General features: G+C 27.8%; 1 protein-coding gene across 1 annotated transcript in view; it reads right to left on the bottom strand.

The window, feature by feature from the left end:
* Positions 1 to 3,607: 3,607 nt before the first annotated feature.
* The window catches only part of LOC135954038 (uncharacterized), an 88,822-nt gene continuing 65,787 nt past the window's right edge, over positions 3,608 to 26,642 (bottom strand). Inside the window, exons 2-3 of the mRNA XM_065504087.1 lie at positions 5,085 to 5,142; positions 3,608 to 3,756 (exon numbers count right to left, since the gene is read on the bottom strand). Coding sequence (XP_065360159.1) covers positions 3,608 to 3,756; positions 5,085 to 5,142 — 207 coding nt within the window. The remainder of the gene's footprint in view (positions 3,757 to 5,084; positions 5,143 to 26,642) is intronic.

The following is a 26,642-nucleotide window of genomic DNA, read 5'->3' as shown; positions in this document are numbered from 1 at the left end:
TTACAGATGGTAAATTATTAGAAATATAAATTCCTAGAAGGTCAAATTCAATAAAAAGATCACAAAAATTCGTTCTAAAAACATTTGTTCAAAACGCAGCTGTAAAAGTTTGTTAGTTGTAAAAATTTACTATAGTATAGAAATAACTTTACTCTCTTCACATGCAAATACATTTGCTACAAGTTGTGTATAAGTATTGCAATAGAAAATGCATAAGAATTTATTGATATTGTTACAAAATTGCACTATCAATTTTAATTTAATGGTCCGTAATAACTGCCTGCAACATTCCTCATGTTTATTAACATTTCCAGTGCTAGAAACTTCTACTTATTAACAATAATGATAATTAGCTGTTATTAACATTGTTTATCAGTGAACAACATTAACTGTTACAGCTGCTAACATTAAATCTGTTAAATGCTCTAGAAATGGAACATTCTAGTTTTGTCCGTTACATAATTCATGAAACTACTAGAAGATGGCACTGTGTATTTAAGTAGTAACAGCATGTTGCAGTGTATTAGTTTATTATAGGCGCTGTATTTTTTGTAGATCTTCTCAAAGACTACTTATATTTTAAATTTCCGCTCCTTCGGATCATAAATGGATATTTTGGCAATTTTTTTTAAAAAAAATGTGAGACCCGAGGTTAGTAACATTGAGAGCCTGTAAATCAACTAGAAAACACCTCAGCCTTGTGAAATTTTGTTTAAGATATCTCCAATAGTTTCCAAGATACCGAATTATTTCCAAAGAAAAAAACTTTCTAAACCACTGTGCTCTGTTTGATCTTGCAAATAATCAAATAAAAAATTATCCAAAATGAAGCAACATATTGGTCACAAGTTGGTAAAGTTACATAAACATGTAGTTGTTTGCGTTTCAAAAATATTTTGTGTTAAAACTAGAAATAACAAAATATTTGACGGCTAAAGGCGATATTCATTAATACGAAAGGAAAACAATTTTTTAAAAACTAAGTGATATTCATACAAAAATTTCAAAATTATTTTCTTTTTGTGTTTCTGAATCAGGCCCTAAATAAAAGTATTGAAATTTCATAGTTATTTCCACAGGCATAACCATTTCAAAATGTTTGCAAATTTTTTAACAATATTATGGTCACTGTAAATATGTATATGATTGCGGTAACCATAATAAGTTCAATTTGCCATTCACATCATTGTAGCAATCATATTGTTACGTTTTAACCTTTTCAAAACGTTGGTTTATTTGCTTTACATAAACCGGATACTTTTGATTGCAAATAAAAGCCGTTTAGTAGTTTAAAAATTGTAACAACTCTTTACTTATTTAAAACTAGTTGGCCGTCCCGGCTTCGCCCGGTAGCATTTACTAATGTTAGTTCTTCAAGTTTCTCCAACGAACATACGCCTGTTCTTATTTATTTGCAAATAAAATATCTAAATTTGTACTGCATGCTTTAGGGAGCTTTTTATTACTGTTGACTGGACTCCAAAAAATAAATTCCGAGTTTTACCCGGAATTTTTGTATTTTTTTCTTTACAAACCATCTCCTGAAAATTTCGAATCGAATAAAAAAAATCAGCCAAATCGCTCCAGCCGTTCTCACGTGATGACATTACATACATGGACCATTTTATTTTTATATATATAGATGATCAACAACCACAGAATTAAATAGTCACTCAGTGTTTTTTTTATACACGTTTATAAATTCGCAGAAATACAGACACACTTTATAATGTACACGAATTCACTTGAAAAATACAGCACACTTTAAGGCACTCAGTTTATGTTTATTCGAATAGAGTCTTTGATAAACTATCTCACGACTGCAACCTCTACCACTATTTATAACACTGCCATATTCACTCTAGATTGTTCTTTAACTGTCAAAGCTCGAATATTCTAGAGCTTTCGAACACACACACCATCTCTGGTAAACTTTCTACAATGTTCTTTAACTGTCAAAGCTCATATATTCGAATTCGCGTTGCAATACCTACGATCAATGATCAACTTAAATGTTAATAATGCCCACATGTTATAGTTTGAGAGGCACTGCTGTTTGAAAGCATTATGCAACTTTAAATCAGCCATTAAAATCGTTATATTTGAATTCAAGTACAATTTCGTAACAATATATATGATTGCAGTAATTATGTATATGTTTGTGACAACCATGTTTATGATATTCTAGGATTATGGTTATCATACTGTGAGAACAACCTATTATGACTCATCAGGAATGTGATTGCCATAAACATATATTTACATAAAATCATATATATGATTGCTACAATGATGTGAATAGTAACATAAACTTATTATGGTTACTTCAGTTTTGTGTCTTGAAAACTTAATTAGCATTTGAACGAGTTATTCCTACTTGTACTTGCATGTGAAAATGTGTACTTTTAACAATAACTTTAGTAGAGAATTTAACAATTATGTTTTCAAAATTAAGATTTTTAAAACTAATTTTTTCTAATCAAGTTTTTGAATTAGACCCTAAATTTGGAAATTACTAGAATGATTTATTTAGTTTAATTGCTCTATAGTACATTGTAATGATTTTTGAATGTAAACGATTTTGTTTTAAAGTAAAATTGTTGTTACTAATTTGTTTATATAACAATTATAAACAATGAGTGACCACAGAAATGAAAACTATCTTTAAATCTTATTTAGTTAGAAATACTAGATTTAAAGTAAACAATATTCAAATTTAAAACAGAATTTCTAATATAACAAAAATATAACAAGATTATGTTATTAAAATATAAACTTGGTTAAATCTCTTAGCAATACTTAATAATATCTAAGTATACTTCGAAGAAATCACCAAAAATTCAAATCTAGATCTTTTCAGTAACAAAAAAATGTTACAAATTGTTAAGTTTTTGATGAAATTCGTTAACAACTTTTGATAATTCATAACATGTTTTAATGACAGACCTATTATTATTAAAAACTTTATTATTTTGTCACCCACTGTTTAACTAAAACTACTGTTATAAATAATGACCAAAATTAAATATTTTTTATTTTATTTTTCGTTAAATATTTCTTTATTATTTTTATTATAATTCATTAATTTATATATTTTGTTCATTTACTTATTGGTTTTTGTTGTAAATTGTTAATAAAATTTTAGAATTTTTGTTTTGTTCATGATTTTTGGTTTTCCACTAATTTTATTTTTTCGTTTTACTTTTTGGTTTCCTAAAACCACTGCCTGTCTGCTTCAAATTCAAACAACTCTGCTTTTCTATTGCTCAATAATATTCTTGAATTTATTGCTGGGAAGACTGTTCAAAAGTTTTTTTTTTATATTTTTTTTTATTTTCAGTTTAAAGAAATTCATATAAATCATAACAAATACAAAAACAAATAAAAGAAACTTTAAAAAAGTAAACAAAAAGTATGCAAAAGAAAAAAACACATTCAGTACATAGTTTGTTTTGAACTTAAATCAGAATTTGTTTTTAGGTCCCTTATAAAGTAGATTTCGTTTTGTTCCAACATAGAAAATTAAATTTAAAAGTAAAAGTTAAAATAGTTTAATTAGTTTTTAAAACATATTTAAATTTAATTAAAATTTGAAAGAAAATTCATTTTAACGACGCTGTTGCTTGATTATATTCATAATTTCATTTACTATATAGATTACCAAGGGCAACATTATAACGACTGCTGAGGCCTCTATGGTGTTTGAACCGTTGCAGCCATCTTCGGTGCAGCAATAGGTTTGGGTTTCCCAGATTTCTAAAAGTACAGAAGAGAATAAAAATAATGCTATTTATTAAACCCTGCACAATTAGCCTTAAGCTTATTAACACAGAAAAAATTATATTTCAATTCAAACATTTATCCCATATTGAACTGGTTTCAATTATTTCATAATTAAAACAAGTATTCATTTGCTCAAAAACAAAGGCCCTGTGGAAAGCAAAAACAAAATTACAAAAATTTGAAAAATTATATACAAATTCTTAACAGAACAAACGCACCAAAATTCAAGCGTTGATTTGCCTTTCATAATTTGAAAATTTTGTATATAAAACAAAACCAAATTTTTAAAATTTTGTTTTTGCTTTCCATATAAAAATCACTTTGGTGACGCGATTTACAAAATTATGGCCAAAATTTCTTGATATTTTCTATTAAATTTTGAGTTTTGAATTTGATTATTTTGACAATTGACAATTTCGTAATTGAAACACAAAAAATAACAAAAATGTGTTTTCAATTACGAAAATTATCTACTCAATAATTTTTGTATTTGAAATTCAACCAATAACGAAAATTGTATATACAATTGTCAAAATAATCAAATTCAAAACTCCAAATTCAATAGAAAATATCAAGAAATTTTGTTTTTGAGCAAATGAATACTTGATTTAATTATGAAATAATTGAAACCAGTTCAATATATGACAAATATTTGAATTTAAACGGTTTAAGAAATAGTTTTTTCTGTGTAATTGAATGCAATTATAGAAAAATACTTCCGAATTATACGATCTATTTTTAATTGAAAACACTAGGGTAGAAGTTATGCTTTGAAAATATAGACCTCAGAGTAGAAAATTAATTTTAAGACAAAAATATTACCGACAAAAAAGGATGTCGAATATTGTGTTCCCCACATCAACAATAAAATATTTTAGTGATATATGGACGGATTCGGATATAAAACTAGCTTATGTCCAATTTAGCCATGATATTAATTATTATAAGAAAATTACGAATGTTTAGGTAATTTTCTGAGGGAGGCGTAGGGACAAATGTTGCCCGATTTTGACCATACTTAGCAGTATAACTTCAGAGTACTTAGAACTAATTTGTACAAAATTTTATAAAAAATTCCGCATAATCAAATGATAAAATCATAAACATAAGCTAATTTCAAAATGTTTTAAAAGAAAAATCAAAGACAACTTTATAAAATCCTCATTTGCTATCCAACTGCATTTTTGTAATAATTTAAACGTTTTTAAATTTTGAGATACCCATGGCTATTTTTTAACCAAAAAAAACTTTCACAACGAATACCTAAAATTACAAAAAACAAAAATAAAATTATCTCTCACCTTTTTCAGCACATTCAGTAGCACAATCCCTTACAATAGACAGTTCGCTAACATATTTCTGTAAATAAATGAAAATTTGAAAAAAAAAATTAAAAACATACATACAATTTGGGGTTTTAAACAATGTAAGTAATAGATTATGCAATACAAAAGTAAATGAAAAACATTATAAATAATTAATTACAAATGCCACAAATCGTAGCATAATTAAATGCAAAATAAGTAGATATTTGTAGATATATTTAGCTAAAAACACTAGAGCAAAAAAATTCAATTATTTTTAAAATAATTACACATTTTTAAATTCCACTTTAACACATAGTTTTATATATAAATATATTTATAATGAATACTTATTCACTTAGTGTGCATAAGTGATAAGTCCCTTTTTACAAATTCTATAGGACACCCAAAAAACCCAATTTTCTTTGTTGATCAAACAAATTTTGGCATTTAAAGTGGGCAAAATCGGTCAAGTAGAACCGAATTAAAATCTCAATTTTCATACAAAGTGGAGTTGGCACATTTTCTCACTAAGCTAACCATATACAAATATCAATTGCACGCATATAATTTTACATCATTAAAATGCTGCACAAATTACAAATTTAATTTTCCATAAGTAATTTGTTTGAAATATAATAAAATTTATTCCAATTAAATTTAATTAGGAAACATAATTTATTTCAACTTTATTATTTCTTCATATATGAACACCTAGAGTTAGATTATTAATATTAGTAATTCTAGGTATTTGCCAAAAGCAAAACAAAATGAAAATTTTACTTATACGAAATTCAAAAGAAATCACTTAGCAGTAGGGAATAGATTATGTTCTCTTCTTCAGTAATCTTTAATTGTCTATGATATTCTGTAAACATCATGGCCTATAATTATAGTCAGAAATAAAGTATATTTTAATAGAAATAAAGTCGTCTTTACTTAAGAGTGGACTTTAGGTCTACCATAGACAAGTTAAAGTATATTTTTCACGTTAAAGTCGACTGTAAATATAAAACAAGCTGAAGCTGTTATTAACTCATTTAACAACAGCATCAGCTGTTCTTCGTCATGTAAAACAGTTCTGCAAAAAGTAAAAAAATTAAGTTACAAGAATTTGGCATATATTTTGCAATTATTGAACAGTTATCAATAAAATTAGTACCAAAATATTCTAAATATGATATTAATCTTATCTTTTCCATTTTTCCACCACAAAAAACTTTTTTTCTTTAGTTGTCCCGGTTACTTTTATTGTTTACCTTTTTGGTTTTTGTTTTAATTTTTTATGTCAGCTGTTCAGCGGTGCCACTTGTCTGTATTTTGTTGTATATTGTATGAAAACATTTTCTACATTTGAGGTGGCACCCAGTTAAAGTCGGTTCAATTTAAAACATACTTTAATTTTGACTATAGTTAAATAATATAAAGCGGGTTTTTAATTTAAACTTGTTTTTAAAAAGAACCGACTTTAGTGTTTGACTATGATTATGGGCCCATATATTTATTTAACTCACAATTGTTGAGAAATACAATTTCGTCTAAATTAGAACATGTAAGCAAATATGATTTAATGACTGTGAAAGTAATCCGAAATGCTACTTCTCAACAAATAGATAATGTTTACAATAGCTCTTAGATAACACAGTGCAACACGAAAAAATAACCATATACGAACTTCACTACGTGATAAAAGACCGAAAAAAGACACGTGTCTCCCAGTTTTGTCAAAGATTTGTGGCCTCGGTGTCATTTTTACAAAAAAGTGATAATTTTCTCAGGCTCATATCTTGGAAACATTTCGGAATTTGAGGCAAACTTGTAGCCCTTGTCATAAAAACTTGATCTTCAAGATCAGAATCGGAAAAAACTTTCAAAAATTCCATTTTTTTAACCTTTTTTCCCCTGTTCAGGTCCATAGGTAGCAAACCGTTCAAAATTCGAGGAAACAATCAACTACAAAAATGTACCTAAGATCTAAGAACATATGAACTTCCTAGGAATGATTCGTAACACCGTTTAAGTAGGACAATATAAGTTAGTAATAAAAAACTAAAGGAATTGAGTGTTTTGGGCCATAAACTATTAAATTATTATAAACTAAAGCATGCTTTTAGGCAGCTTAAAATTTATTTATTTCGATTTTTTTAAAGGTTTTTGAGATTTTGATCTTGAAGATGAAGTTTTTTTGATTTTATATGTTCACAATTTTTGTTCTTTATGATAAGGGCTACCTACAACTTTGCCTCAGAGAGTAAATCAAAATTCCGAACTTTTTGCAAGCCTGACAAAATTATCACTTTTTTGCAAAAATGACACCGATGCCCCAAATCTTGGGGGCCCATAAAAAAATTCCATGACTTTGGGCAAAATTGCATTTCAATGTGTTTAGTGTATAAGTTACTTGTTCAATATATTCATTGAATTGAAAATATAGGGTGTATTTTTATGCCCGATAGAACTTACGGAAAGGTTAACTGTCAAGCAAAGTGTTATACTGCGCTCCAGCAAATCATCATGAATACATTGAAGCTTGAACAACGCTAAAATATTTATCTTTGAAACTTAGTCATCGATTCGTTCAACTTTCTTGTGTTCAGCGATTAGTCAAATATTTGGCTAAAGGGTTTGTTAATAACAATATTGCTGCGTGAGTGGAGTGAGACCAATCCACAACAGACCCAAAAGACTACATTAGAGTAACTTCGGGTAATGTGGACTACCGTTTTGTTTTTTCTAAATTTTGGCCACAATATATATGGATATTAAAAAAGTTGTGAAGCAATAAATTAGCTAATGTATTCTCTAATTGTTTTTGCAGTTGAAAATTTTTTACGTCAAAGGATAAAAAATTTATGTGAAAATATTGAAAGGAACCCAAAAACCAGCATTAAAAAAATTGGAGGGTAATATGGACCACTATATGAGGGTAATGTGGACTAGTATTTGATACATAAAATTCATGAATCAGCTGATCATGAATGATTAAAAAATTTAATTTTAATATATTATTATTAATACAAACTAAAAAGTCGCGTTCTTGGCTTAGATAGATGGCATACAAAGTACATAGTTATTGTCGGGTAATGTGGACCAGTAGTACATAATCAAGTAATTTAAGTGGTCCACATTACACGAACTTGGGCTACAGTGGTAAACAATTATGTTTACCTAATAATCTAAATGTGCTTAAATTCTTACCAAATATATGCAAAACTACGAGTCCACTTTAACTATATAAAACAACCAAACATTAAATTCTACCAAGTAACTGTACCAAATTTTGTTTCTTACTTGAGCCGAAAAAAATGTTGAGCTGTCGCATTAATTTCAATACAAGAATAAAAAGCCAATATATCAATTACTCATGAAAGCAGATGTGCAATTGTCGATTCAAACAAATTGTAAAATGTACGACAAATCAGTTTTATCATACCTTCAATAGTTTCTGAAAAAAGACACTGGTCCACATTAGACGCATAGTCCACAATACCCGAAGTTACTCTACATCCATAAAAATGGGGTAAAGTTTATACGCTGATGGCATTATCGAACGTTATTTCATGGAAAATTAAGCCGGAGCTTAATTTTCAATGTCAATCGTTACCAAATGTTTTTTTGTTTGGAAATATTGATGACATTGATTCGATCCAGATTTGGTTTCAACAGGATGGCGCACCGTACCATAATTGACAGCCAAGGTCTTGCGATTTAACACCTCAATTTATTTCCGTGGGGCCACGTAAAGTCACTGGTTTATGATGATAAACAATTGATGCCTTGGATGCCAAAATTGTTGCCAGCAATGCTAGAAAATGTGGCCCAAGATTCGTCAAGACATTTTTCCGAATAAAAAAATACTTTTATTAAAACTTACTATTTTATGTTATTTTTAACAATTTCAAGTTCTGTCCGCCTTAAAAACAAACACAATTTACAAATATATTTACAGAAATAACTAAAAGTGTTGGTAACAAGTCTCGAATTTTATTTCTCAAAGAACTCTAAGTGTCACGGAGAATGATTATGAGGCTCTCGTAGCCATGCAAAAACGCTTGATAGTTACTTATGTATATTATTGGTTGTATTTTTTACAATTATTACAAACAACCGATATAAAATGATTTCATATACAATTGAAAAAACAATGAAATATACAGAATAAGAAGGCCACACTAAAATTAAAGTCTTAGTTGTTTCTGAACAAATTTAGATCAAATGATAGAAAGGTTTTTAGAGGTTTTACAAAACCTTGTCGTATTTATTGTACAGAAACCATACGAAACCAAAAAAACTAAAAGATATTATAACAATATCGAAACGATATCCTATGAAGCATTTTGAAACTTATCGAACGGTGTAAAATACAATAGAATTGTACAAAAAAAGATATTCTATTTCGAAAAATTCATTTAAAATTTCACTTCGAACAAAATTGGATAAAAAAATAATTTTATAGAAACCCAATAGGAAAATACTATAAAAATTTTACTTAAAACAATATTGAATGTTAAAACCATAGAGACGAAACATTACATTTTGTTAAACAAAAATAAAGCATATCATATGTCTGATACAACAACAAAATACATTGACTAACGTGTATTTTTTTGATACAAGAGTTAGGTTTTTGACTATAACGACTCGTCTCTATGTTATTCTATGCTTAAAACCATTGAGAAATATTCATAGAGCGGAAACTGGAAAAAACTAGATAAATGTCAAAGACCTAACTCGGTTGTTAAATACCTAAGTGGTGAGATTGAATTGAAAACTATGAGCAAACACAAACAACACTGGTGTTGGGTGATGATTTTGAGTATTTTTTTGTTTGTTTTGTTTCTAGTTTCCGCTCTATGACTCTTTCTCTATGGTAAAAACACTCTAAACTTTGATTTCAGCTTACAACATCGATAGAGTTTTTTGGGAGGCCATCCTAATATTCTTAAAGCAGTGTGTTTAATACTAAACGTTAAACTGTAGAATACGTTTGAATGTACAAACATTCACAATGCAACAAAAAAAATACAAAAATTATCGATTACATTGTTGACTAAAGAAAAATAAAAACACCAAAAATAGAAAAAATGCTGCAATAAAAACCAACTAAGAACGATACATTTTGTAACTACGTTCGATAGCAATATAAATGGTACAAAATGCAGTATTTGAAGATTATAGAGGACGATTTAATATTTCAAAAAATTTAACCATCAATCACTATTCACATAGCAAATATATTCATTGTGTCAACCGTACTTGTGGCCAATCGAAAGATTCGATTGTGTATATAGATATTTTCGCTTATAGAAACAACAAGTAAGAGTGTTATATTAGTCTTTGCCGAATCTTATATATCTACTACCAATATATTGTTACGTTTTAACCTTTTCAAAACGTTGGTTTATTTCCTTTAAATAAACCGGATACTTTTGATTGCAAATAAAATTGTAACAACTTTTTATTTATTTAAAATGTACAACAACAGAATTAAATAGTCACTCAGTGTTTTTTATACACGTTTATAAATTCGCAGAAATACAGACACACTTTATAATGTACATGAATTCACTTGAAACTACAGCACATATATTCGAATAGCGTCTCTGATAAACTGACTAACTGACTCTGCCACTATTTATAACACGCCATCTCTGGTGAACTTTCTACAATGTTCTTTAACTGTCAAAGCTCGTATATTCGAATTCGAATATACAAATATTCAGCGTTGCCATACTTACGATCAATGATCAACTGTAAGCCCCTATTCAATGTTAATAATGCCCACAGATATATTACAATTTGAGAGGCACTGCTTTCAAATAGCATTATGTAACTATAAATCAGCCGTCAAAATATATTCGAATTCAAGTACAATTTCGTAACAATATTAAAGACTGACACCGACTTTTGTATGTTTTTTATAAAAATTACGATATACTCGTATTATCTGCAGTATATTTAAAGAAAATTACAAAAATAATTTGAAAAATATCAAATTGTAGGTTACCTCACAATTTGGTTCATAACTCTGGTTCTAAAAATGTAAGAAAGTATGATCGTCAAGATCGAACATGTAAACCCTACACTGAGTAAATGAGCTAAAACATTTTTCTTTTAAAATTTCAATGAATGATTTTCAGAAGTGATCGTTATATTGCAGCTAATACAAATTATGGATCGATCGCCATGAAATTAGGTCTCGTGACTTGTTTCTATACGATACTTCTTTCTGTTAATTTGTATTTTTTATGGGATTTATGCTCGTTAAATTGAATTTCGGAAGTGGAATGCCTCAAGAATATGGTATGTTATTTGAAATCTATCATTTACGCGAAATATAAATGCAAATTCATATTAATACGTCCCTCTCTGCATTTTGCATTTGTACGTCAAAACCTCATTTAACTGGTTATTTGAAAAATTTGGTTTCAGCTAAATATCATGTATGAATTCTTCAACAAAATTTGTCAAATGTCCAGTTTGTAGGTTTAGTTGCGTATCTCTGTTTAAAATACACAAAGTTCTAAGAGCATAGTAATAAATTAAACTTTATTTATGGCATAAATTTAATGTTGCTTTAGCAATTTTGTAATTATCACAAAGTGTGACCTGAATTGCCATTAAAAACACCATTTCTCAGTCACCTGTGTAATTAATTAAAATTGCAAGCAATTAACCTCAATAAAACATATAAATTATAACACAAAACCTTCTAAATGTATTGTATCTACAAAAAAACATTCACATCGTCATACAGATAAATGACTATAAAATACTTGTCTCCAAATGCAACTACATAAAATCAGGTGTTATATTTGGATTACAATTTACATGACACTACAGAGATACAAACACATACACACACACTCACTCATACCAAGACTTAATGTTATACATGGACACATGTACTCTAAGGACAAACACACATGTAAACCATATGTATTAAGTATATATGTATGTATATGCATCTACACATTTAAAAACCACAATTGTAAAAAACCAGATAAACACACAACATCAAGGCTTTAAACATACTTGTCGCAACAACAATAAAATCCAATTATGTGTCTTTTAAAGTTGAAAAACTCTTTGGAAAACAACTTGTACACAGATTAAACTTGACTTCTTATGCAAAGAGATAAAAGTTGACTTTTGATATAAGCAAACAGGACACCAATGTTTCCTGTTTATTGTTGAAGTATAGGTGTTAAATTTGTCTTAGATATTCTCACCTCCTCTATTCACATATAAATAGAAACAGGTGTTGAAGTGTACTCAGGTGAGCATAAGCATACTTACTTAACATTATTTATACATTATCTATTGAAATGCATGAGTCATTGTTTAATGTTTTAGCATGCAAACTAGAAATTATTACAAATCGTAGTATCCAAGAATAAACATGTTTACATGCACTCGTTTGTCTGCTCATGATTTTGCAAACTATAACTATATATTCAGACATATGTTAATAGCTAAAGCCCCAATCACCACCTCAATTATCAATCAATACTAGAAGTTTGCATTAGTTTGCATGTCTTTTAAACAATTCCAACGACGACATCATTAACATTTTGTTAAACACACAATTGTCTCCCCCATTGACACTGATTTCAATGTATTCATACACATATATGTATTAGGGTGACCCTTATTTTGCGTTTTATGGACTAAATTGTTCTCCATCATCTAAAAATCAAATAGTGAACATTTTTGCAAATCAGATAATGATTATATGGCTGCACATTTTATATGAAGTTACAATATTTTAAAAGAAATTTTAAAATTAAATATTGAAAAAAATCCTATTAAAACAAGTAAGAATGCTTTATTCAGCAGCGATGAATCCTATATACCATTCATCAAAATATAATTTAAGAATAATATTAAAACGAATTTTTGGTGAACAAAAATTTTTAAAGAAAAATTGTATGAAAAAAATCGTAGGTGAAAAAATTGATGTAGCCGCGGTTTCATGCTTATATAGACGGACAAGGGCCTATGGCTTTATTGAATATATATACTTTATGGAATCGCAAATGAAAAATGTGGAAATTATAAACGGAATGACAAACTTGGGTGCCATGGTGAAGGATATTTCATTATATATTATTTTCTGACATCGATAACACAGTGGAATTCGAAAAAAAATAACCATATACGGACACCACTACATGATAAATGATCAAAAAACAAGACCTGCGTCTCCCAGTTTTGCCCAAAGCATGCACTTTTTTATGGATTTGGGGCCTCGGTGTCATTTTTGCAAAAAAAGTGATAATTTTCTCAGGCTCATATCTTGTAAACAGTTCCTAATTTTCATTTACTCTCTGAGCAAAATTGTAGCCCTGTTCATAAAGAACAAAAATTGTCAACTTATAAAATAAAAAAAACTTCATCTTCAATTTTTTTCGATGTTTTACCTTTTTTCCCCTATTCAGGGTCAACCGCAAACCGTTCAAAATTCAATGAAACAATCAACAACAAAAATGTACCTAAGATCTCAATAAACAACTTTATAGAACATATGAACTTCCTAGAAATGATACTTAACACCGTTTAGGTAGGTCAATACAAGTTAGTAAGAACAAAACTAAAGGAATTAAGTGTTTTGGGCCGCACACTGGTTCAAGGGCGGCATTAATTATTTTTTTTTATGTCTTCTGATTTACCTGATTTTTTCACAGTTTGTAATAAACAATCTAATTATCATGTGCCACACATATTATATCTTATATCTTTATTACTTTTTTGTCCAGATACATTCAAAGGTGACCTAAGTGAATGCGTTTGAAATGACCGTATTATATATGCTACCTTTTATCGCTTCATGCTGTTAAAATATTCTTGTAATGACACTATAATGATTTTTTTTATAGACTTGGATGTTATAAATGATATATATTCAAATAAAAAAATTTTGAAAATTAAAAAAAAACATTTTTACTACTATAAATTGTCCAAAAATGTTTATTTTCTCCAACTTCTATGGATTGTACCTATTGATCTCCAACGACCTCTAGCCCGAATTAAAGCCTGAAGTCTCAGCTAACGATTTATTAAAAATTCAGCTGCACGTTTTACTGAATTCCGGAATTTTTGTACCGGAATTCAGCTGCCCGTTTTTCGACCCTCCGTTAGCCTGCTATAACTAAAAAAGATCGATCAAAATTAAAAAAAATAAATCAATAAACCTAAATATCTCTTCAACTAATAGAGACAACCTACACGTCTAAGCGCATTTTTAGTAGATCTTCTGAAGGACTATTTATGTTTTAAATTTCAGCTCATTCGGATCATAAATGGATTTTTGGCGATTTTTTTAAAAATTTAAGACCCGAGGTGACCAAATTTGAGGGGCCACGTACTGGCCCCCATTAGCCCTAGGAAGCTGAACAACTGCACATCAACTCGAAAACACCTCAGCTCCAATCATGCGAAATTTCATAATAATATCTCTAATAGTTCCCGAGATACCGAATTATTGCCAAAACAATACGTTTCTGAACCACTGTGGGCCGTAAACTATAAATTTATTATAAACAAAAGCATACTTTTAGGCACCTTAAAAAAATTATTTCTAAAGTTATTTCGAATTTTTATAAGTTTTTTGCGATTTTGATCTTGAATATGAAGTTTTTTGATTTTATATGTTCACAATTTTTGTTCTTTATGACAAGGGCTAAAACTTTGCCTCAGAAATTAATCAAAATTCCGAACTGTTTCCAAATTATGAGCCTGAAAAAATTATCACTTTTTTGCAAAAATGACACCGAGGCCACATATTTTTATCAGCTTATAAGTAAAGCTGATGCAAAAAAAACAAAAATTAAAAGTTCAACTCTAGCTTTAAATTTTTCAACAACAACGCAACAATTCAAGAAAATATCTGTAAATCCAAAAAAATTTCTAAAATATCTCTATCGTATTAAAACTTACAGAGTTTTGGTCTATGAAAAACGCTCCTGAGCCACTTTGCGCCGTAAATATGATGTACTTTCCCGCTAAAGAGATCAATGTGGTTGAGAATAGATCGGTCTAAATTTGTTCACACCACAAATATTTAAAAAAAATCTGGGACTTTTAAATGTATATTTTTAAATTTTCCAAATCGCACTTGATCAACAAGAGGGTATTAACTCAAAATTTTAAAATTTTCAGTAGAAGATAAAAACTGTTTGCGGTTACATTTTAGAGAATTTGAAAATCTGAAGACATCATATTATGTAAATTCTATTTAAAAATATAATTACATTGTTTTTCTTTTAAATTTTTTTCAATTATTGCAAAAAAAAATCATTTTTTTGAGTTAACACCATTTTTCTGAAAAAATGTGAACAATTTTATTATAAAAAGAGTCACATTTCGAATTAAAATCATAAAGTAAAACCAATTTTATCAACAAAACAGTATCAACTCATAATACAACCAAATATAAATAAAACAATTTGATTATTTTTAACAAGAATAAAGGCTCAACTCAAAATAATATCTTTTTTATGAAAACATACGATGCATTTCTACTTCAACTTTTGTATTAACTTAAAATAATACCTTTTTGTTGTATAAAAGTAGTCACTACATTATCACGAAAATGGTCTCAAATGTTGTTTTCGAGATGAAGGAGTAATCGGAATACATTTTACAGTAGATAGATATTGATGTTGTTAGTTGATTTCTTGAAAAAAGTGAAATTTTAAAAATTTTGAGTTAATACCCTCTTGTCATAGTTGGGGGTAGTGCACTAATTTTTAACTATCACTAATAGTTAGTGGTAGTGTAAAATAATTCACTAATTTTTTTAATGTTTAGTGATGAGTTGAAAAATATAAGACTCAATCAATAATAGTGATAGTGTAGTTAAAAATTTTTAACTAATAATATTTTGAAAATAGTTAAAATATTTTTTTTTGCAGCCTAATGAAATAATTTTTTCTACACTAAAATTTTTAGTTAAAAAAATATTCCTGCACTATTTTTTTCAACAAAGAAATGTTTTACTCTATTCATAGATTAAGTTAATATATTTAAGGAAAAAACGTAAAAGCGGTATATAAATACACAAATTACAATAAAAAGAGAAATAAGTGGCTTTAAGTAAAACAAGCTTTTCGAAATTCGAATCACTTAATTTATTTCTCCGAGGAGAATATACCATTCCACTAAAAGAAAATAACCCCTCTACTGGAGCAGAAGAAGCCAAAGGAGTGTTAAATTTAAAAAAACATTTGCCTTATTATTGGATATTTGTTGAGACTGCAAATATCAGTGTCCGAGCTTAAAAGGAACACACGTATTTCACTTTCTATACAATCTTTCTGCACAAAGGTTGAAGGTCCTAAATTGAAGATGTTAATAAACTAAGTAATTTCTTCAATAACTTTTCCACTTACTGTCAATTTCCCCAAAATCTAAGAATCCTACATTATCAGTGTTTTTTTGTGTTATTATTTCTTCGGATGCTGAAAAACACTTTTAAGCTTGCTCAACAAGCATCTTTATATTTAATATTCTAGTTTAAACTGAAATAACTTCATGATCACTAATTTTGAATATATTAGTGCAAAGAAAATTATTGAAGCTTTTTTTTAGTTATTGTTAAATTTTTTAACTATTTGAGTTTAGTGCTTATTTCTACACTACCACTCAATTGATTTATAGTTGAAAAAATATCACTATCACTAAAAAATATTAGTGATAAAAATATAAGCCTCACTACCACTAAAGCTGATGAAAATTAGTTAAAAATATATTTTTTAAAATAATATTTAGTGCTAGTGAAATGTTGATTGCACTCAACATTTAGTGCACTACCCCCAACTCTGCCTCTTGTTGATCATGTGCGAAATGTATAACAATTTTATGGAAATATTTATTTACAGTATTTTGTATAGGCTATAACCTGTAGCATTCTGCGAATATTATTCACTATCAGCTAATTTAATATCTCCTCTTTTATATTCCATATAATATTCAGTCCCAACTTGCCACCTGGCGGGTATTATAAACACCAAAATGCCGCTCTAAATTGAATCTCAAATAGATTTTTTTTTAAATTTAACTGTGCACTAGTTTAGTAGAAACCAATTTATTAAACAAACTGTGATGCAGCCGCCAACAAATATTCAAAATTAATAGTGTTTTCTGTTTAGCTTATTGTTGTGGTCCAATATTAGTTTATTTATACCAATATTTCCAATATAATATTTGCTTAAATCAGAATCAGTTATCAATTTAGAATTTCATAAATTCATTACATTAGACTAAACTAAATCACTTACTAAATTTCATGGTTTAATGCTTTTAAAAATATTAAATTTAGAAAATTGCATACATTTAGGCGTTGATTACAAAATATCAGGCATGTTTATGAATAATTGACATGATTCTCTCTCTCATTCATGACTATTATGCATACCAGGCATGTTTGTTTTACAAACAAAAAAAACAAATAAATGCAAAAATACTTAATTATTTGTACACATGATACATTTCAGCGAACATTTTGAAATATAAAATATTTACATTTGAACCATAAATAAATGTATGTAAATAAAAAAAAAAATTTTAATAATTGCAAAATGCCACTAAATTTAAACTTTTAAAAGGACACATAACATCTGCTTAACAATTATTTTAATTGTTGTTAGTTTACTTTAATAAAGCCATAAATATATAATTTAAATGGCCTATTTTATCAATAACATGAAAACATTTTTATCTTTTAAAATACAATTTCAATGCTATAAGCCAAATTCATATTAAGTCATTGCAGCTAAAAGATATTGGAACCCAATAGACATTTTAGACAGTTCTTTTACATTTGTAAATGTAAAGCATTTGCATTTCATACATAAGTATTTTAAGTGCTCGTTGCATGAAGAAAAATGAATTTCTCATATGAAGAAATACATAGATTTTGCCTCAAGTTTTATTGTTTTTTCTGCTTTACATTTTTCTTATTTTTAGTGTGAAAACTTAAGTAGAATGTTATTTTTTATTTTGCTAAAATGCAATAAATGTGCAAATGACAGGACATGTTTTTTTAGTGTAGTATGTTTTTGTGACACTTTTAAGGTAAAGAACATACACGCAAATGAACTAAGTAAGTACTTAATATGTGTTTTAAAATGTAAAGTGAAGTAAAGGTTAAAGGTGCTCTTCTGCTGGAAATTTCATAAAGAAAATTGAAAATACATTATTTAACAAATTTAATAAGACACAGGCGTATACTTAATATTTAATGGACTTGTTGAAACGTTTATTACTCATACGTACCGGTGCTGGTATATCAAAGCAATAGAATTTATTTATTTAATATCAGTGTACTTAAACTCTATTTCATTTCCAATTCTTTTATTCTAACATTTCTTTTCTCCTAATTATTCCATCATAGGAATTATTAAAATTTGTTGCTCAAACTTAAAATTAATTAAACTTTTCTGCAAGCATTTACCAAGTTTTTTTTTTAGTTAACCAAATTTGGCCAGCAATTTTTTCGCATTGTTCAATTTACTTCCTCCAATCAATACCAATATATGATGAGGAAAAATATATATAAAAAACAAACTAAATAATAACTTTTACGAACATTGGAAAAAAAATTTAAACAAAAATAAAATAGAATGAAACTAATTGACATAGTTATTGACACTTAAGGTTAATGGCAAAAATGAATTGAAAGTTTTAATAACAGGATGTATAATTGAAATTTCATATTTTTTTCAACATTATTTCTGCATGTAGTTTGCATGAATATTTGAAGCGGAAAATTAAGGCGGAAGGCAAGAGATGGTTGATAAACTTAATTTAATATTTTCAATGGATTTTATTAAAGTTGAATGTTATAGAATATGAATAATAAATAATCGTTAGATATCAGTGAATATTTCAGTTTTCAGTTTGTAATAAAATTCATTCTGTGAATATTATTATTATTTCTTTGAAAAAAAAAGCGTATTTTTATTCAATAATGAATAATATTTTGCCGGCCACAGTTTTGATTTTTCTAGCAAAATCATAAAAATCATGAAGCACACTTAGGACCGTTTTCTCATTAGGTGATTATCTTTTTTCCCAACGAAAAACTGCAGATTAAAGAAATTTGGTTTTCGCAATGTCTCATTTGCTTCTATTCTGTCGCAAAGCTAACCAGACCTCATCTGCCAATTATTTATATATCGTACAGATAAATTCAATCAGCTGACTGCTGTTCATAGTTTGTATGTGTTTGTATTTTTGTAAACGAAATTAAATAGATTTTATAAAAACAAAAGTTTAATAGAGGAATTAACATTAATTTGATGGAGGATAGGATGAATACGAAGAACATGAGTTCCAAGTGAATGCTGAAAAATTTTATCATGCCAGGCCTAACTACCTGGCAGACATGGAGGATAATGAATATTTCAAAAGCTATTTATGTAAACAGCTGATTTATGTAAACATGTTGTCAATTGAAGGCAGGGTTCCCAACTTTCACATATATTTTGAGAGGTATTGCCAACTGAAAATAATCTTTTTTGTCGGTATATTGAGAAAAACAAAATTGTTAAAGGACAGTTTATCGGTCTAATAAATTTATGTCGACATTTAGTAACAGGCAGTTTGTCGATACATTGAGAAAACGGGCCTTAGACTTTGTTGGTCAACCACAACATGTCACTGTATGGATTTCTGTCTAAATTTATGCAAAATGATCTCCCAAAGAATTTTTTTTTTTTAAATTTATTAGTGGCAAAAAATGTATGACAAAATTTTTTTTTTGTGGAAACAAATGTTCGGATTAAAAAATACTTTTTCCAATTTTGACCCATTATAGGTCCAACTTATATACATCGTTACAATGGACTTTGAAATATCTATCATTAGACTTCCATATTCTCTATATTAATGACTTAGTAATCCAGATATAGATAAAAAAATGTCGGCCTCAGCTATTTATGGGATCTCAGCTATTTATGGCCCGATTTTCTCGACTCTAATTAGCAACCGAGCCTGAAGAATTCTTGACATATTTATGTATCAATCATGTTCTTGGTGGCTACGGAAAGTTGATTTCAACATACATACAAAGTCCATTGCAACGATGTATATAAGGCTATAGTAAGTTGGACCTACAATTTTTCTAAATCGGGAAAATATTTTTTAACTTGAATTTATTGTTATCATAAATTCTTTTTTCCAAAAAAATAAAATTTAAAATTTAAAAATTAAAAAAAAAGCAAAAAAAAATTTGAAAAAGTTTTTTAAAAAAATTAAAAAACTATTTCGAAAAAACAATTAAAAAATAAGTAAGGAAGAATTGTCGGTCAAGCCCGACCATATAATACCCTACACTAAGTAAAAGCGCAAAAAAATTTTTCTTTTAAAATTTCAATAATTTATATTTTTGAGTGATTTTCGGAAGTGGGCCTTATATGGGGGCTATGACCAATTATGGACCGATCACCATGAAATTAGGTCGTGTGATTTATGTTTGTATACCAACATTTTTAATCGATTTATGCACGTAAAAGCTATTTTCGGAAGCGGGTCTATATGGGAGCTATGACTAATTATGGACCCATCGTAACAAAATTTGGTGACATGAATTTTGTGTATATAAAACTTATTTGGAGCAGAATTTGTGGAGATACATATATAAATTAAAGATTTATGACCGATAAAGTCCAATTTCGGGAGGACATTTGTATGGGGGCTAGGTGAAATAATGGACTGATTTCAGCCAAAAATAATATGTACCAAATTTCATCGAAATATCTTCAAAATTGCGACCTGTACTCTGCGCACAAGTTTTACATGGACAGCCAGCCGACATTATGAATTACCTTTTGAAAACTATTTAGAATGAAATTGTTGGGAAGTTTTGCCTAACCATTTCGATCAATGCAGAACGCTCTCTCTGGGCACTTAGGAACAGAGTATCCGATATTGGCTTGAAAAGATGAGCAGTTCTTTTGGCTCGGAATCCATATGTTGGCAGAAAGATAGGAAAAGTCCATAGCTAACAATGACCTTGAAAAACTAATTTTTCAAAACGAAATCGAAAAATTTAACAAATCCCCAGTTTTTAACTCATACACCCAATATTTAATTAAAACTTTGTCTACATTTTGAAACACACTTTATTTTCCACATTTTTCGAGAAATTTCGATTTTAATAATGTAAAAACTACATATCTCTCTTTATGAGGATATACATATACTGCCATAAAATAAAATTTAAATCTTCAAAACAAATTTATGGAAATAACATCATATGATTTTCTAAAGAGCTAAAAATATGCTCAACCTTACATTAAATCTAATGATCAACAAAATTTATTATATGTATGAGTAATTCAATATTGTAGATTAATAAATATATTCAAGCTTAAAAATATAAATTCATACAAATATTTGCGATCTAAAATTCATATGAATGTGTCTGCTTTTTAAGATTTTATTGAATGCCTTTTCCTCAACTTCCCATAACAAAATAAAAGTGTATGCAAATATCAATTTTCTTCACAATAAGTAATAAAATGCAAAACATATTGACAATAGTAAACATCTCAAAATTACTCATTCATTTTATTATAAATTTTTTGATTTGCAACATGATTGTTATTCATAGTCACAGACCATATAAAATCCATAACAAGTCTTGGCCAAATTATCATATTTTGTTATTTTCATATCTATAAACATAAAATTCCCAGAAATATTCAAAGACATGCTAAAGTCACATAAAAAAATAAAGACTTGTTCATGGTTCATTGTAAGGGAAGGGGGCTGTGAAGAAGTATTTACATTTAAACGCCTCAATAAAGCTGATCATCAAGATAAAATCAGTTTCATTTGATAGAGAAAACCATAAGAAAAAAGTAAAAATGAAAACATTTTAAATTGTTTATCCCTGACTCTACTCTAAATATGTGGTGACTTAAATGTTAAACATTCTTCTCTCTTGGCTCAAATGACACTTTTAACCATTTACATTTTGCATATTCATGCAAACTGAAAGATTTAAGAAGTTTTTATTCTCTTTTTCACATCTTAACAGATTTAAGATATGAATTTTGTAAAGAAAGAAATCCTTTAGAATCACACACACACTGGTGCATTCTTAAGAGTACACAAATTGATACAGTTTGTGATTGAGATTTAATCAAAAACAATTTTCCTTCAAAAAAGAGAAAAGTACTTGAAATTGAAAAAAATCTTAAGAAAATAATTTAAATTTTCAAAAAAAAACTTTTTAACAAATGCCAATGAACTTATGATAATAATAAGTATCATAAAAATAACCAATTTGAAATTATGCCAAAGTTACTTTCCTGGTTTCCTCATAAATTCAAATCAACAAAACTATGCAATTCTAAGTAACAGTTTTAAATTTTTGATTGCACTGCAAAGCTAACAATCTACAAAAAAATATGTTAACTAAAGCATTTGCTATTTTCTTCCAAGTAAAAATTCCTCTTATCATTTTTTAGCTCAAAATTTAACACATTTCCAAAGGCTTTCCTCACAACCCCTCTTATTTGCTACACCCTTTTACTATTAGAAAAACAAAATCCCTAAAAGCAGGAGAAAAATTGAAAAACAGAAAATCTGTTTATAATCCTGAGTAGCTTATCTCTTTATTACTTATTTTCCTAATATTTTCTTTTCCCTCTTTCTCCTTTATTTTTTTTCCAATTCTATACTAACAAGGCTTGTTTACTACTCTTCCACTTACTGCACATCTCAAGAAATCTCTACTTTTTCCTTTGCAAATTATCAGCAGGGAAATATAACGAGAAAAACAGTTTTAGATAAAACGAAAATTGTGTGTCCTCTCAACAGATGTTTTATCATTTACATGCAGCATTATGTAAAAAGGAAATGTTACATACATACACTTCCATACATCCACAAAAACCTTGAAATACATACATATTTTGAATTCATGTTAACAAAATAAAACCAAAAATTAAATTTATTTATTTTTATAACTTATGCAATTTGTGTGTGAATATAAAAAGGATAAATCCTAAAATGACGAAAAGCCTGCATAACCCTTCAATTATTATGTAATAAAAATAATCTTTTTAAAATTCAGCTCAGTTTTTCTAATGCTTGGCTCTCAATATGTTTTCTCATGCTCGTATAAGTAGAAGAATTTCCATGTGTTTTTTTTTTTTGTTGGTTCTTTCAGGAAATGTAAATTTTTTTATTCAAAAATACATATGTTTCACTAAAGCTAATAAAGATTAATTTATTTAAAAAGTATTTTTATAAATATTCACAAATATGTATAATATTATACATACTCTACATTATTATACAGTGCACAGTGGGAGAGAAAAAAATGGGTTATATATGAAATTTTTAAACTAAAGGTCATATTGGAAAATATCAATAAAATTATTATAACATCATCACATTCTACTCGAAACTTAAAGAAAAAAAATATTCAAAAATTTATTTAAAAAAAGTAAAATTTAAAAAAACTTTTTTTCGAAATTGTTTTGTTTTAATTTTTTTCCAAATTTTTTTTTGGTAAAAAAAAATTCGGGTTAAAAAATAGTTTTTGCCGATTTTGATCCACTCCAAATTACTATAGCCTTATATACATCGTTGCAATGGACTTTGAAATATCTATCATTAGATATCCATATTGCCTATATTAATGACTAAGTAATCCAGATATAGATTAAAAATCGAGGTTGTCCCGGTTTCTTCCTTAATCTCAGCCATTTGTGAGCAGATTTTCTCGATTTTAATTAGCAACCAGCCGGAACTATTTAGCATGTTGCTGCAACATTTTTCCTATTAGCATGTTGCTGCAACATTTTCCCTATAAACATGTTGCTGCAACATTTTCCCTATAAACATGTTGCTGCAACATTTTCCCTATAAACATGTTGCTGCAACATTGTCCCTATAAACATGTTGCTGCAACATTGTCCCTATAAACATGTTGCTGCAACATTTTTCCTATAAACATGTTGCAGAAACATTTTTTCTCGCAACATGTTGCAGAAACATTTTTTTTCGCAACATGTTGCTGAAATATTTTTACTATAAACATGTTGCTGAAATATTTTTACTATAAACATGTTGCTGAAATATTTTTACTATAAACATGTTGCTGAAATATTTTTACTATAAACATGTTGCTGCAACATTTTTACTATAAACATGTTGCTGCAACATTTTTACTATAAACATGTTGCTGCAACATTTTTACTATAAACATGTTGCTGCAACATTTTTACTATAAACATGTTGCTGCAACATTTTTACTATAAACATGTTGCTGCAACATTTTTACTACAAACATGTTGCTGCAACATTTTTACTATAAACATGTTGCTGCTACATTTTTACTATAAACATGTTGCTGCAACATATTGCTGCAACATTTTTACTATAAACATGTTGCTGTTACATTTTTACTATAAACATGTTGCTGCAAAATTTTTACTATAAACATGTTGCTGCAACATGTTTCTGAAACATTTTGCTGTAACATTTTGCTGCAACATTTTCACTATAATGTTGCTGAAACATTTTGCTGTAACATTTTGCTGCAACATTTTTTACTATAATCACTTTGCTGCCACATTTTTACTATAAACATGTTGCTGTAACAATTGCAAATTTTAACAATAATTCATTAACTTTTATTAAAAGTTATATTGTTAAAATACAATCGGTTTACCGACGAAAACCGTTTTCGTTTTTAGTTAATTAAATTTTCGTTTTTAGTTAATTAAAAATGTTGTTTTTCGGTTAATCGATGTTGCCGGTTAAACGGTTTTTAAATTAACTAAAAACTAAATTGTGAAGAAAAACAAGGGTTTCATATAACCGGATAATAAACACACATCGATTACTTTCATTGTTTATCAATATACATAACTCTTACTACATCATTTCCGATTGTATTACTAAAGTTTCCAATTGTATTTCAGAACTTTCTTATTGAAATTCAGAAATTTATAGTTATATTTCAGAAATTTCCAATTCAATTTCACAAATTTCCAATTATATTTCAGAAGTTTCCATTTATATTTCAGAACTTTTTAATTGTATTTCAGAATTTTCTAATTTTATTTAAAAATTTTCCAATTGTATTTCAAAATTTTTTTTTTGTATTTCAGAAATTTGGTATTGTTAGTTTTCGGAAATACAAATGGAAATTTCTGAAATACAATTAGAAAATTCTGAAATACATTTGGGAAATTCTGAAATACAAATGGAAAATTCTAAAATATAATTGGAAATTTCTGAAATACAATTAGAAACTTTTGAAATACAATTGGAAATGAAGTAGAATTTAATGAATATTTTTAAAAATTAGCTTGAAATGTTGCAGCTAAATGTTGCTAGAAAACATGTTGCAGAAATGAATATGAAAAATGTGTCAGCAGCAAGTTTTGGATTATATTGAAAAAATAAAGACCTTTTTCAGTATTTGTGAAGTGGTATTGTGCTAATAATTTTTGATTTATTTATGTATTTTCTATTTAAGTTGTTCATAAATAAATATTTTCCTTCCTTACACACACATGCATGCATGATTAAGTCCGACTACTCTATCGATATCGTTTTAAGCTCCTAGCGATTTTCCAATTTTCTTTTATTTCACCACAAATAAATAATATTTGCTATTTTGTTCCGTTTAAATACGTATAACAATCGTGTATTGATCTTAATGTGTTTTCAATATTTTATATACACGCTTGCTTACAATAAATACAAATACACATGCACATTTATTTATATACATTTGTATATATGCACATATGTATGTATGTATGTGTGTATATATGTACAAACATACATGCAAACATGCCATTTATATGCTTTACTGATTTCGTACAATAAACATTTAATGGTTTCATGCTTGAGGGAATCAATAGAATCCACTTCATATTTAAATTAAAAGATTTTTTCTTTATTTTTTCCCTACTTTTTGCATTAAAAAAATATCGAATGACTAAAGATTGAATGGCAAACAGCATCGACAGCAACAACAAATAAAACAAAAATACTATTAATGTAACAATGGCAAATAACACTTGGTAGAACGTGCTAAATCTTAATTGTATTTAATTTCAAATTGAATACGTAATCATGTATGTGGGAAAATTTCTAAGGGGCCACTCACGATATGAAATTTTTGGTAAGAAAAGGGTAAGTTAGTTAGTTAGTTTCCCTTCAATTCAATAGTTTTTTTTAGGTTGTTTCAAAGTAAGAGATCCACTTAGTTATGCATTTCTGAGAAGATTTGAATATACATACATATTTAAGTCATATTTCAAAGAATTGTGAAGAATTTTTGGTTAACTTTGTCATCAACAGCTTCTATTGAATGAGTATAAACTACTATGAAATATAGTCTTAATTCAACCATAAATATTCCTTAAGTATTGATCTCTAGGGAAATTAAAATCTTATTATAATTTCCAATAAATATTCATTTATTATTATTTATTTATTTTCACTTTATTCACACACACACACCTCAATAAGCAAAACATTTTTCAATTTGCAAAATTTCATTTCAGGCCATAAATA

This window comes from Calliphora vicina, chromosome 1 (assembly GCF_958450345.1).
Source record: "Calliphora vicina chromosome 1, idCalVici1.1, whole genome shotgun sequence".
Taxonomy (NCBI): domain Eukaryota; kingdom Metazoa; phylum Arthropoda; class Insecta; order Diptera; family Calliphoridae; genus Calliphora; species Calliphora vicina.
The sequence above is the reverse complement of the archived record's forward strand: the minus strand, read 5'-3'. Positions and strand labels throughout refer to the sequence as shown.